Below are 15222 nucleotides of genomic sequence, written 5' to 3'. Positions count from 1 at the left end.
TAGTAGGTAGCAATAAGAAGGGTATTATTATCGCTCTAAGAAAGCCACAGCGTCGTTTAAACAATTACACCTAGGATGGGATCTGAAGCAACAATTAGGAGGTCCCTTCTCGAATTCCCCATAAATTTCTTGGCTTTAATAGGTGTTAAGACCTCTCCAGACCCCAACGGTCGTTCGCCGCAACGTCTTCATAACTTTTAACACACGAAGATAGACCCACAAGTACCTCGCTTGACATATAGATGGCGATTTTTTGTTAAACATTTGCCTACATTACAGAGACCTGCCTAGGCTCGGTGAACGCTTTCAGTGATTTTGTGAGCATGGGAAAAATTGGTCATCGATACGTGATTCGGTACTTTCATTTGAAAGATCTTGGTCCATCTGACGTCAAAGCGTTGTGAATTCTACTCTGGGGGAATTTGGTTCTCCGTCAGTAACTGTAAAATATTGAGTGGCAGAGTTTAAACGCGCTAAGACCAACTCCGCAGTGGTCGACCTAATGGCGTTCCAGATCTGACCACTCCAAAATTGTGGTGAAAACCCACAATACTGTACTGGATGACCGCCGGCTGAAATCGTGCGAGTTAGCAGACATAATAGGCATTTAAAAAACCACTGTACAGGGTGTCTACGCGGAAAGTACCCTCTCTTCCTCCCTTTAACTTTTTAAGATAATATTAACATAGGAAAAAAAATTAACAAAAAGTGCTTGACAAGGGGGGGGGGTCTTTTTGCCTGGACACCCTGCATATCATACTTTGACCGAATAATTGGATATGAGAAAGTTGTGCGCGAAATGGATGTTGCGATTACTTACAATTGAACAAAAACAGCGCCGTGAGAATGTTTCACGGAAGCCTTTGGCAAAGCTTCGGAGCAGTAAAGTCGTGTTTTTGCGTTGATTCATAACCATCGATGAAACACGGGCCCTTCATTTCACACCTGAGACGAAAGATCGCTCAAAACAATGAACTCAAAGGGGAGAATCGGCTCCAAAGAAGACGAAAACCGGTCGATCTGCAGGAAAGGTGATGGCGTCAGCTTTCTGAGATGCAAGTGGGAGAAACTTTATTGACCATCTCCCTAAAGGAAAAACAATAATCGGAGAATATTATACAAATTTATTACAGCGGTTGACCGAAGAAATTGGGAAAAAGTGACCGCATTCGGCGAAAAAGAAAGTCTTGTTTCATCGAGACAACGCACCATTCCGCACTTCCGTCATCGCGATGGCCAAAATCAATCAACTTGATTTCGAACTTTTTCTTCGTCCACCCTATTCGCCAGATTTAGCCCCCTCAGATTACATTCTATTTCCAAAATTGAAAAAGTGGCTCGGTGCAAAGGGATTTGCAAGTGATGAAGAAGGGGAGTCCGAAGTTGCGGCTTATTTTAAAACTAAAGAAGGGTGTAGAATCCACAGAACGTCCCTAAGCAAAGTGCGCCAATCTCGATGGACACCGTGTAGGTTAAGAAATAATGCAATGTTTTCCATTTCTCTTTCTTCAAGTGCTAGGTCGAGTACTTCTGGGTCCGTCCTCGTGTCGACCTGAAGCACGGCCGCGATGTCGTGCCCCCCCTCCCCCCCTTTTTCACAAACCCGGAATTCGAAGATATTTTCCTACTGCTACCAGCACTTAGTAGTTAGCATGTCGCGAGATCTCTGGAGACATATTAGAATTTTAATTATCCCTTTGACTTACCCTTCTGGCAGTTCTCGTTAAAGCGGATATCTATCTCACTGCATCAATTTATAATACCCATTTCAAAACCGGTATAGAAATTTAGCCCTGGCTTTTTCGGATATCTCAGCAAAGCCCCAACTGTTCTGTCGTTATTTAGAATATGAAGCGGGTTGCTAAATAAACAAAGCGCACGTTCAAGGGAATTTCTCTAATAGTTTCGAATGGGAAACCGACTAGATGTCGACCTCGAAATGTTCCAGAACGGAAATCCGCACCTCTAACCAGAGCAGATTAAACCTTGTACCATTTTAATATGTGCTGGTTTCCGTACATACGTAACATCTTTAATAAATAATAATCTCAAAGCGTGGATGGGGCAAGTTTCCTAGTTTATAATTTGTATAGCCAGCAAAGTTCCGGAGATGCGAGCGTGGAAGTGCATAATTGTATGCAATTTCCGATTAATAGAGTTGCTTTGTTGTGGGAGTTAGGTATAATTTAAATGTCGTTTTAGGTTAGATTCAGGAATTGATTGTACTTATTTTGACGAATAGAGTGTGCAAATGCGTTTTATTTGAGGTTTTCCATGCGTCATCCGCTCCGCCAAGAGGTGCGTATCGATCATGGGCGATTACGCGTTCTCGATTTTAATTTATTTAAAGACGCAGAACCGGCACATCGCTCAGTTACTCGATTAACACGGAACAAGTTAACATGCAAATGCGGCCAAAGCGACCTCTCCGGCTTACTCGGATACCCGAAGAAATAACAGAATTTTCGGAAGAGAGGTGGAGATCGGGTGGCCCCCGTGTGATTTCGAAAGATCCGTCAAACCACTCTGGAACGTGCGGGATGAGTCGCGAGGAACTGTCCAGGGTGTTCAAATTTGAAGTTTTCGACGGGGAAATCCCGTTTCTCAGCCAGTAGGGGAAAACTAGCACACATGTCAACGGCTCGATTTATGAGAAAACTGTAATGGTGAAAACGTTATTTTGATATTTTTACAGTGCGGGGCGCTAGAGGGCGTTTGTCAAACTTCGGCCGTTTTCGAAATTTCTCGTAACTCTTCTGTTTGGGACAACACTAAAGTAAAACGAAAATTTTCTTAAGACAGAATAGCTATATTTCCGTAGTTGAAAACGTTTTAAAATGGACATTTTTTTGAAGTAATTGCCGGCTGTGGTTTTTATTTATAATAACAAGTGCACGTCGGTTTTTAACAAGACAATACGCTGTAGCAAAAAACTAAGCACGCCCCTGGAATCGCATCAAAAGAGCGCCTTAAGAAAGTTTCTGTTTCACCTCAGTATTGTTCCAGACAAAAAATTGCGAGAAATTTCGAAAATGGCCGAAATTCGAAAAACGCCCTCTGGCGCTCTGAACTGTAAAAACATCAAGATACGGTTTTCGCCATTAATGTTTTCTCATCAATCGAGCTGCCGGCATGCACGCTAGTTTTCCTCTATCTGGCCGGGAAATGGGATTTTCCTGTCAAAGCATTCCAAATCCGACCACTCTGTACATACCTCTACTATGGAACCAGCTTACTGAAAGGAATACAAAATGAGCATTAAAATTTACTAGCCCTTCTTGTTGTTATTATACAGGGAGCTCTACGCATTTTGTCGAAAAATGGCTGCAGCTTCGTGGTGCCAGTTGGCTTTTTTCTTTTTCTATGGCGTAAGAGCACCCAGTTGTGTGCGGGTAAAATTTGAAAAGTCAAGAGGAAGTCCAGGACCGTCTTCCGCAAATTTGGAGTAAAAAAAAAAGTAGATCTTGAAATTTCCTTTAACTCGCCTTAAGCAAAAATTTGCGTGTGCGCGTCGGAGGTCCCGCTCCGTAACTGGCGATGCGCGTATCGAAGTTTTTGCACCTTAAACTTGGTTTCGGAGACAATCGCTTGTGTCACTTGAAACGAAACTCCCTGTATATATCCAAAGACTTTACCGCCGTCGCAAGTGAGCCGGTGGTCGGTTTAATATCAGAAAAGTTTCGTCGAGATTGTGTTTGTCATCGAAAGAGAAATTACAACTGAAAAGGGTACGTTCAAGCTGTTTCCTGGAACTGAAAATTAGAAGAAGAAATCTACAATTTATCGCCACAATGTTCACTTCAAAACCCTAAAGGAAAACGATCCTGAGTCATCTAACGGAGCCCCGGAGCTGGAAATTTCAATCTAATAACATCTGGGCGATAATGAGACGGTCAAGGAAGCTCGACTGACCTCAGATTTGAGGAATGGAAGTTTAGTTGTGGTGTCCATTTCCGTGGAAGCACCACGCTCGCGCTGAAGTTACTTTCGCTTCAATCGTTCGGTTTTTAGCGTCTTTTCTCCAGATGTTAAGGGAATTAATTTATGCAGGCGCACGTTTTCAGATTAGATCCATGCAGTTGGTTGTGCTTCCTCGCAACCCATCGATTAAAATACTGCCTTGAGATAACTCTATTTTCCACTATAAAATCGCCCATTTCGTTTTATTTCCTCGGTGCCGCACAATGGACACAATCTTCATACATATGATTCGCGATTTTTGCATAAATATACAGCTTGTATATTCCCCACTTGCATATCATGTCTGCATTTCGAATACGGCGTCTGTTGAGTAGATTATTGCGAGTTTAGTTGCCCATAAAATTCGCTCTAAATGCATAAAAGTTTAATTGATAATTTCAACATCAGCACTAAAATTCGTTGTTTGTATTTCAATATAACCTTTTTGAATCGAATTTTCTACTTTTGAAATGTTGCACTTTATTGTTTGTTTGCATGCCATTCAGAGATTGAATTTTTACGTTTTTTTTTTTTGTTTTTTTTTTTTTTATTCGGTCTCTTTAAACTAATATTTTAAAAGTTATACTGTCAGGATGCCAATTAATCTCCCCCATTTGCATTTAAAATCCCCGAAATGTTTTTGATTTTTTTTCTATAGTGAACAATGTAACGTATTTAGCAAATCATTTATTTGAAAATCGATTTTTCTATTTCATTTTGTAACATTATTTGCACGCTGGAACGGGTCATTGTTCAAGCAAATTTTACAAGTTTTTTTTCCAGTTTGGACTCGATTCGCGGTTAAATTATTGCGGGTTTGTCGGATTCGTCCATTCAGTTCGTTCTCGGACTCAAACGAACTTTCGACTTATTATCGGTAAATGATTTTTTTTGTTCCATTTGCCTCGGGACCGGCGCCTCCGAACACCCGTTTTTTTTCTAAATTGGGCCTAGAATTGCCCAAGTGAACCGGAAAGAGCTTTAATAAATTGAAACCTTGTTTATAGCAAGTGAATACACATATTCGGGGGCTCATAAAATATGGAACCGAACATTACCTCGTGCCTTTCCACCGGAACTGAATAATAAAGTTTCGGGGCTAAATCGCGACCCCCATAAAGTTTACTTGTGCAAAATAAAACCGCAAACAATCCCGATCTAAAACGCAATATAAATTTAAACAGGAATGGACTTGAATTTACCACGAAATTCAAAGAGCATGCCGTCATGCGAGAGCTGATATGGGATTCACCGTGTATAGTTCGCAGTTTCAGTTTTATAATCGGAACTTCGAAACGTTTATCCGCCCTCTCATTCACTTATTTGGATATGGAAATATGACGAGAGTTGGTGTTTATGACGACGTCATCGGAACTATTGCCTCATTATCATACCGTAGTCGTAAAACGGGGAAAGCGTCGCCCATAGCATAAAATTGTATAGCTGAGCCACATTCTTGGAGGAGAAATCCAGGACGTAAATATCCTGAGGCCTAAACTGAATACTCGTAGCATCGCATGTCATACAAGCCGACTCAGCTAGAATATCATTGAATTTTATAATTTAGACTTTTGCCCATAATATGCCAAGAAAAGAGATTACTTAAGTTACACGAGCCTTGAGAGAGCATGCCATGAATCATCATCCCGTTGTTTCAAGTGAATAATGCCCCCAGATTGACTGAAGAATGCTAAGTGTGTGATTTTGTCAAGGTCGTTTTATAGATGACGAGATACCAACGCTCACCCAGGTAGTCGACCTATTGCTTCTAGATGTAGAGCATCCGTGTCGTTTATGTGTAAAGTAGCGATGTCCTCTGTATGTGAAGCACCGAGCAGGAGGAAACAACTAATTATTTGTTCATATTTGACGATTAACCATTTGTACGAGACCGAACGGTAGGCGATTTGAGCTGCGGAAGATATTAGTCTGGTTAGACGTTGATTTTCACGAGAACTAACGTGTTCAACGAAGGGGGAAATTCAACAGTCCTAGCCTAAAGAAAATCAACCCCAAGGAAATTCCTGGTGCAACCTTCCCACCTACTCGACGATTTCCCGGATCGTGTGATAGCAAGAAATTAGATCAAAATTGTAACACTTCTCGTCGCTCCTGATTATGGAACGGTTAGCGGTAAAGAACAAACGAGGTATTGTGCCGTCCCTCCACTCATCCCTCCGGAACGGTTTCACACCCTAGTGCTGTCCTTCTGCATAAATGTTTAGGCAAACCTTTAAAGAAACACGTGACTTAAATTACGAGACAAGAAAAAACTAACGAACATTGATCTTCATTACAGAATATCTAGCGTAGTAGCCAGTCTGGCAACTCCCAACAATCTGGGTGACCCCAATGGAAACAACGATTCAGGTTATGCGCAAAGCCAGGCCGACAGTTTAGCCCCAGACAGCCCCAGGACTTTAACATTCGGAAGCAGTAGGAGTACCATGAAAAGGAACGGAGCCTCAGTGGACACGGAACTGAGGTAAGGCATCAGGTCCGGACGAAATTGCATGTCCGTTAAATTGGACAAAAAAAAATCATACGTCGTAAGTTTTTGTCCTAAACAAGGGCAATTATCCTGAAACTTTTAGCAAACTTATCACGTCAATTGAACCGTTAAAACCCGGTCTTGAGTGTCATTTGTGTTGTAGCCTGCAGACATATTACGAAAGTTGCCTTATTAAAAACAATACTGTAGCTGAAAGCTGTTAGAAGTTCTTCGTGTACCCTTGGGAGATAAACTGAAGAGTTTTCCGCGATTGGACCAGTTTTTCATTTTAAGCTTTTAATTTGTTTAGCTCGTTGCTTCCATTTTGGAGTTGTTTTTGAGTGCTTACAAACATTTATTAAAACAGTTTTGTTGTGCTTTTTATTCGATTTAATCAGCATAAAAGTTCCCAATACATACTACGAGAAATAAGATAGTATTGTCTGGTCCCATACTACATTTTTACAATTGGCGGACTAATTTTCCAGTTTCCGTCCCTTTTCCCATAGTTTTGCCATTTACGAAGACGAACAAGTTGAGAAAATATTTCGTTATTTAACAATTCGAAGAAGGAGGTGCGCACGCACTGTCGCAGCATCACGCATAGGGTGGTCCAGGCAAGATGGTCCGCTCTTGTCTCAAAAACTGTTAAGGTTCAGAAAAAAACTTCGATATAAAGATTGGACAGTTTTTCGTGAATTTTTATTTTTTTAATACTTTCGAAGTTACAAAGCGGTCCGGAAAACCGCGTCCTGGCCAAAAAAACCTTTTGCTTCAATGGACCACCCTATATTTTATTACGGATATTTTTCACTATTGCAAGATACGAAAAATTTTAACAGTTCTTCAGTTAATCCAATTAAAAGTGAAGATAGAAAAAAACTTCTGAAAAATCCCAATAAATTTCTAACGAGACATAATTTTTGCAATCTTGCGATTGGTTGTCGTGAAACGAAAGAAAATAGCACAGGAAAAAGCACCTCCATGTTGGTTTTATAAACACGGGATGGCCCTCAAAACTGCATTGTGGGATTCCCCTCCGTATTTATTTACGACTTGGAGAAAATAAAAACCTCTTGGTCATAAAACAATTTGTCGTGTTAATATAATAAAAAAATATATATATTGCCACTAAGAATTTCCCGTATAAAATACAAACACGTAGGAGCGATGTTTTTCGAAAGGGTACAGGGTGAATTAAAAAAATTATTAGTCTTACTACCTCAATTAAATTACAGGTAGCTGGGGGCTCAACGTCGGCCGTAATACAGGGTCTCTCAAAGCCTTTCACACTATCATCAGTGTTCTCAATTAATTTCATTTATCACTTGAAACCAGATTTATTGGGAATGCATTTATGAAAAATAATGTTGTCTATAAATCATCCATTTCCAGCTGGCATTTTTCCAATTCTAACCTAATATTTTCGAATACGCTAGAGCACAAAATAAGGACTGATAGCTTCAATCTCTTCAAGGATGTGACTAAGTTGATTTTAATTATGGCGGTAAATTCATGAAAATTGCTTTTTTCATTCTGCAAAGTTGAACAATTACATCTGCCCACGTTTTTGAGTTATGGATAGAATAAAAGCGCTAAAACGTTCTTGGAGTCTCGCTTACTTCAGGTTCGCATTACCGCAGTGTAACCGGTAGTTTTTGGAGCTTCACTTCCATCAAGGATCAAGTGAGGCGAAAAAGCTCGATATCATATCAATGTAAAACCATTATCGGAAGGTTAAGTTTAGCATTTACTTTACAAATAAGTAATTTAATTTTCAAAGATGAGTGAAGAATTTCATGTAAATATTAAACTATTTCACTTGAATCTCTAGTCCGCCTCTCTTTATTTCGATTTTGACTTCTATCGCATGCAACTTTGCAAAGGTGCATTAGAAACGTGTCGTCAACTGTACTGCACGATTTTTCATAGATTCTTCATCAGCGTTGTAATTTCTGTATTAAAAAAAAAACGATCTGTCTCGAGGTTGCTAAATTATGTATGCGTGAAATTTAAGTTAAGTTACTATCGCGACTTAATAATATCTTCAATGGAAAGCCTGCGACTGTGCTTGATAGACGTAGGACGATCTGCACTGCACGACTTATAATAGATCGCTTCAGATCGTTGCGGAATCGTTATTTTTGAGAAATTTCTCGATAAACCAATTTTATCAAGCTCATATGTTATCGATTTAACGTGCGATTTGAATCGCGGCATCGGTCGCGTCTTTTACAATACGTCCAATATACGGGGTGTCCAACGAACATGGGCCACCATCCGTACCTTGGAAACCACGACTTGGAAAGAGTTGAAACTTGGGCATCATACCAAAAGTGGAAGTGATCTGTATTTCGTAACGTCTGGAGTTCCTAGGTGGCGCTGCCGGCCAGAATTTAAGCATGGCGACACGCGCGAGTTACTCAAACGAAGGTTATCTCAACGTGTTTATTACTTATGGTGGACGTAACAAAGTATTATCCGGAACACGTCACGCATTCGGTATTCGATATCCAGAGAAACGGAAGCCGCCAGGAAAACTCGTCAAACGCACAATAGATCATTTTAAAACGAGCGGATCTGTCAAAGCATCTTACAGAAGAAAGGGGCCTATTGTTGACGACTGTTGCGCCATCTAGTAACTCTAGACGTTAGTTAAAACAAATTGTTAAATACTGAACGTTGAAAAGTGTTTTTTTTTTTAAATAAAATGAAAACGGTTAAATTTAGATATGGACAATTGAATTGAAAGTAGTACTTATTTTTGGTGTTAAATATGTGTTCGTTGAAAAAACAAGGGGTTCCTATTTAGAAAATATGAGTTTTTCACAATTCTTGAATGATAATTTTGGACTCTCTCTTTGAATACCCTGTATGAAAAAACTCGATTTAACTCGCTGATCCAAGGACTGTACAGCATTTTGTACAATACGCAGAATTTCTCCGAAAAATACTTAGCCGTTGTCGAATCATCGGAAAATACGCGCATGGCTGAAACTCTCATTTGTTTTGGGAAATTCTAAATATCTCGAAAACCGTAAAAATTAGGTGTGGAGCACCATATGTACGAAAAATATTCGTAACGTCCCACAGAATCGAAATTTGTTATAATATATAGGGTGTTCCATCTGAAATAGGCGAGTCGACATTCATTTCTGGCATAACCGGAAGTGGTATTTTTATGAAAATATTTTTAATCAATAGCTGACGGCCACTTTAGCGTGATGCCCAAGTTTCAACTTTTTCCCAGTCGCGGTTTCCAAGATACGGAGAGTGGCCCGTACTCGTTGGACACCCCGCATACTCTGCAACGGTGCTTGATGGACGTAAGACGATCTGCACCGCACGATTTTTCACATATCTTTTGCGACCGGTACGCCATCATGGTTTTGAGCAGTTCCCCAATAAACGTAATTTTATTAAACTCATATATTATTGAATTAACGTACGATTTAAGTTGAAGTTTTTATTGCAACTTAACAATATCTTCACAATAAACTCGGCAAGAATGCTTGACAAAAGTACTGTCATCTGCAGTGGCAAAGAGCGTCGCGTCGGCTCCAAGTGCTTTCGTGTCACTTCTAATGGAAAAATCTCAAGATAAACGAGCTGGCTTCACCTTTCCACGCTCTCATAAACAATATTTCAATGCAAACTTCTATATTTATTCGCGGAACTATTTCGTATATTCGACCGAAGCCGAGTGTGCCATACAAATTTCATGGAGTGTCATTTGTCATATTATTTCAGGACGGTGGCGACGATAAACTCGAGGACGGCAAGCGTGAGATCGATAGGGTCCAAAAAAGAGAAAAAAGCGACTGCCGCAGCCAGATTTACAATTTACAAAGTAAACAAAGCCAGCAGGAAAAAGAGAGAAAAGTCGTCCGCCAAAAGGGAGAGGAAGGCCACGAAAACGTTGGCTATTGTACTAGGTAAGATCATGTTTTTCTTATCACAACAGAATTCGATTGAGGACAAAATCAAACCGTACAATTCCCAATGCCGCAACAAGAGTTTTATATTCAGAAAATTCTTTCGTTAACCAGTTTCGCTGTGTGCCGTTCGTCACACATTCGTTGGGAAGCCGCTGTCTGTAGGCCGAAAAATCATTGGTGCGCGTTCCTCGGAAAAATTGGAATAAACACGCTACGACGATCATATAACCTGGGAGTATCCAAATGGATTAACTAAAGTGAATGACATCACGAAATTTGAATAACGCCAAAAATAAATTTTTAACGCCTAAAAAACTCTGATGTGATTCGGTGAAATTTGGCGGGATTGTCATAAAGAGATGAAATAATTCCTCATCAGAAGTTCACATTCTTCTCCTTTTCTTCTTCTTCTTCTTCCTCTTCATCCAGCCTTCTATCGGAGATTTGCTTGCTTGGTCTTGCTCTCGCTAAAGATATCTCCTTTATTAAATTTGAAAGTATCGGTAACTCTCTATCGATAACACGTCTCTCCAATCTTCTGTGTATCCAAGCGTCTACAATTTCAGTGAATCCTTCACGACAGGCGCCCCCGTGTTTACGCATCTTGATGATTTTTACAAATTTTCACTCTCAACGTCTTTAGCTGCTTACGTTTTGGTAATGGACAACACCTTCTCACTCTTGAATTTGCAGCACTTCACGTGTTATTTTAACGAAAGAGGTTTCACCGCCGTCAAGATGAAGCGCTTCACTTAAAGCTAGAAAAGGCACAACTTTCACTTAAAAAACAATTTTTATTTCTTGCACATTTCCTTCCCCTTCAACTTCATTTTCGCTGTTGGTGGCAATTTAACATACTATTTGCGATGAAAATTGCAACGCCCAGAATTGGTGCATCAAATTCACCTAATATTTGATTGAATTGTTCACGCTATATGTCACATACAGCAGGTGTCAGAACCAAAAGCTGCGCCGTACATTCAACGTACGGGAAACGTGCCTTTCCAGCAAGACCACATGCGACACGTGTAACTACATGCGGCTCATCTATAACGTCGCAATGTTAACGAGCTTCCTTGGCCTCCGAGCTCTCCCGATCTTACCCCCATAGAACGCGTGTGGGACATGACGAGAAAAAGAATTATTACGCTGGAAAACCCATGATGTACTTTAGCAAAGTTACGAAATGTTATTCAAGTTGCCTGGGACACACTACCTCAAGTGGAAATTGACCATTTACTGAGAAGCATGCCCAGGGGAGCTTCTGAGGACGTGAATTCACGAGGTGGTTAAACACATTATTCGAATTTTAAAGGCTTCCTGGGCTTCGGTTCACTTTTAAATTACATAATTTATTTTGTATAATATCGTCAATATATTTTCAAAGTTTTGTTAAAATACGAGCATTATTTCTAGTTTTTCGATTTTTCTGATAGGTAGCATGTTAATGTCTAGGTCGTTTTCGAGAAGGATTTAAGACGACATTTTTCAAATTTAGTAGCTCAAAGTTAAGTAGTTTTGCTATGGGGTAATTCTCCGTAAAAGCTCTTTCATTTTCTTCCTCACATAATCTCTAGTTGAAAGTGTTTATAACTTCTCATTAGCAACCCAATTTACGTCCCATTGATTTGAAAGCTTAAGCTGAAATTTGGAAACCCTATGGAAAAGCAAAACTGTAGGTTAGACTTTTTTGTGGACCAACTTCTACGAATAATATAATCGAAAGAGAGACAGAGATTAACTTCGTTAACCACGTCAGGAAGTTCTCAAAAGTTCTTGAGCATCAGCGGAGAATCTCCAGGTCGATGAGATTCGGCAAAGTTGGGGGATGTCATTAAATTTCAATTTGATTTTTTTTTTCTCAAAATAACTTTTCTCACCATTCGTATGTGGACAATGTCGCCACACTGTCTAGTAATTCATCCCTGGGTAAAAGAGATGTGACATTAAGCACACAATTTTACGACTGGTCAACATCGGGGTGAGAATCCGGGCCAAAAATCTAAAAGATTAGATTTAATAGCACATTTGATTAGGTTTGTTTATATCGTTTTATATCTGGATAAAATGTCGACATAAAAAGGAAGTAAAAATTTTGGTCCTATTGTAACTGTGGCGAAATCTTTCCGAATCTAAAATAAAATAAATCTTTTTATTACATGAGTGTTTGTGATACATTAGGTGTCGTTTTTCACCGGGATATTCGTGTTGCCCACGTGCTTGGACTTTGGATGACCCTTTATTGCTACACTTGTTTTTTATTAGCCCCGAATGGGTTAGTAAATCTTTTCTAATTTTTCCAACTTCCGGATCTACTACCCCTTTGATCCCAAAGGGAAAGGGGAAGTGAGAACTTTGAGGTAAGTGTTTTTGGGGATACACCCAGGTAGTCGCAACTGGTCAGAAAATTGATGAAAGCCATAAAAATACCTTTTTGTATTTATTCGGTCCTTATTGTATGGCGGACAAGTATTTCTGGAATTTTGTGAACTCATTAGGAAGGAGCCGCATTTTTGTAATTAAAAAATTCGGATTATAGAAGAAAAAGGGTGCAATGAATGAATTCAAAGGCCCTTTGTTCGGTCTTTCTTAAAGACTTCAGTTTGAGAATTAAGACCCTCAAAGGTAGCCCAGGTTATTATGCATCTCCAGTGTCTTAGACAAGAAAACTAGCGACGATCATTTTTTGGGTTATTTGGGGAAACATGGAATATTGAATTATCTTATAGCTGGCGGGAGTTTCAAGTAGTCACATTCCTTCGAAGAAGCGTGTCAAAAATAAATGCGTCGATTTTAAAACGATTTGGAAAAAAAGCAGCAATTTATCAAGGGGAGCGGGAATGGGGAAAAGATCCATATGGCAGAAGGAACCGTATCTAATTTAATGAGAATTTGCGCACGCGTTGGAGGCGCCTCTATCTCTACTAGAGTATTAGTGATTTTACAATTGTAGAACGATATTGAAATAAAACAGGGGCGTATCAAAAGACCAAGGAAAAGACGGCGATTCTCATTAATTCCCTTATCTTCCAGAACAAATTCGGGCCAGTGCTTTTAGAAAAAAATATGGCCATTGCAGAGGAAGAGGACGGAAATCAAATAGGGAAAGAAAGCAGACACTAAAGCTAAGAAGTGCAGAGAGAAGGAGACTGTAAGACGAGTTGCTAAGAAGAAACAAGTGCTGACCAAAGCCAAAACAGGAGCAAAGCAAAACGAGGTAGAGTGCAAAATCAATGAGAGGGAATCATCTCAGCAACGGAGGGTATGACAACTGAATCTAAAGATGAAGTCGAAGAAGTTGTAAATAAACGTGAATCAAAAGCTGCGAAGTTAAAAATGAAGCTTAAAATCCGCGTAGACACATGATTAATGAATGCGGAATGCATAACAGGGAAGATGATAAGTCGAAATTCGCTAAATGCCCCCTGCCTTACATAGATATTAAAATTCAACCAGAAACGTATTGTTATCAAATCACTGCTTTTACTTACCGTAAAAAAAATGATCTGTTTACGTGTGTAAATTCCACAATTTTATACTTCCAGGTCTATTCCTCATGTGTTGGGTGCCATTCTTCACCTGTAATATCCTGGACGCAATGTGCAGCAAATTGAAAATACCTTGCAATCCTGGCGTTTCCGCCTTTCTGCTCACAACGTGGCTGGGCTACATGAATAGTTTCGTCAACCCTGTCATCTATACCATATTCAACCCAGAGTTTAGAAAAGCTTTCAAGAAACTGATGTTTATGGGACCCTAAGTTGCATAAATTTCTCGTTGATTTTTTCTAACGTGCCAAACTTTATATTAATTGCCAAAGTAATGTATTTAAACGTAGTTATAAGAAGGAGAAGGTTCGAATTTACTGATGAGTCCACATATCACCAGGCCGAGGTATTATGTTTTCAAGTCTAAACTAGCAATATCTAATTTTGATTTTGTTTTGTGTGTAAAGAGTAGACGCCTTAATGCAGACTCATAAATTAATGACGAATCCAAACAGAGGAAGTTGAAGCTTTATTGCTGGAAGTACAATATCAAATCCGTAGACTAGAGGAAGTTAGTATTATTGAACAAACTTGTACCTATATAATGTAAATGCGCAAAATAATTTGTACATATCAAAGTAGATGATGTGTTTTACAGGGTAAATTAGTTCTACTAGTTGATACAGGGTGTGTTAACTTTGTCTACAATCCTCTCAACTGACACATTCTGTATGCACAATCGTCGCATTAGGTAGAAACTTCCATAATTTAAGATTATTACCTACTTTTGGCCTCAAATTTGTATGAATCCCTTCGTGGAAGAAAGAAACTAGAGTATTCTAAAGGAATCGCTAACTACTTCCTTCTCCATAGGAAATTGCTAATAATTGTAAATAATACTGTATATAGGCCAGTGTTGTAAAGAAATAACTCTTCGTATTTCAGTAAGTTATACCTCATCGGTGAGATATGCAAATGAGCCCAGAATCCCACTGATGAAGTATAGAGAATAAATTCTAAAGGGAAAAATTGTTGGATTCAGTTTTTAGGAACGGAGGTCCACGCTCACATTTGACTCAAATGCGAGCGTCGACTCAGATTGGATCCAGGAATCTTCGACTTTGGGCTTAAAAAATCTACGCTTACTATTGTAATATTGCAGGACATTTCCTAGGACGCATTTATTCGTTAATGTTAAAGAAAAATAAAGCTGTTTCCTAATAAAACATTGAAGTTTGTTTTTTAACGGATTTTAGCGATTTCCTGGGGGAATTGCATGACTAAATCTGCCATGAACTGCTGATAAAATAACAATATTTCGATTATTTAACCCGTTTTTCCTCAG

At 39.3% G+C, this 15222-nt stretch overlaps 1 protein-coding gene across 2 annotated transcripts in view; it reads left to right on the top strand.

Moving 5' to 3' along the window:
• Dop2R (dopamine D2-like receptor) overlaps positions 1 to 15052 on the top strand; it is a 171414-nt gene extending 156362 nt beyond the window's left edge. The window contains exons 5-7 of one of the 2 annotated variants that reach the window (XM_066285016.1): positions 6260 to 6445; positions 10202 to 10386; positions 13935 to 15052. In XM_066285016.1, coding sequence (XP_066141113.1) covers positions 6260 to 6445; positions 10202 to 10386; positions 13935 to 14149 — 586 coding nt within the window. In that variant the 3' untranslated portion in view covers positions 14150 to 15052. The remainder of the gene's footprint in view (positions 1 to 6259; positions 6446 to 10201; positions 10387 to 13934) is intronic. The other variant, XM_066285018.1, reaches the window with a different exon arrangement.
• Positions 15053 to 15222: the final 170 nt, after the last annotated feature.

This window comes from Euwallacea fornicatus, chromosome 8 (genome assembly GCF_040115645.1).
Source record: "Euwallacea fornicatus isolate EFF26 chromosome 8, ASM4011564v1, whole genome shotgun sequence".
NCBI classification, from domain to species: Eukaryota; Metazoa; Arthropoda; class Insecta; order Coleoptera; family Curculionidae; genus Euwallacea; species Euwallacea fornicatus.
This window is presented reverse-complemented; position numbering and strand designations above follow the sequence as displayed.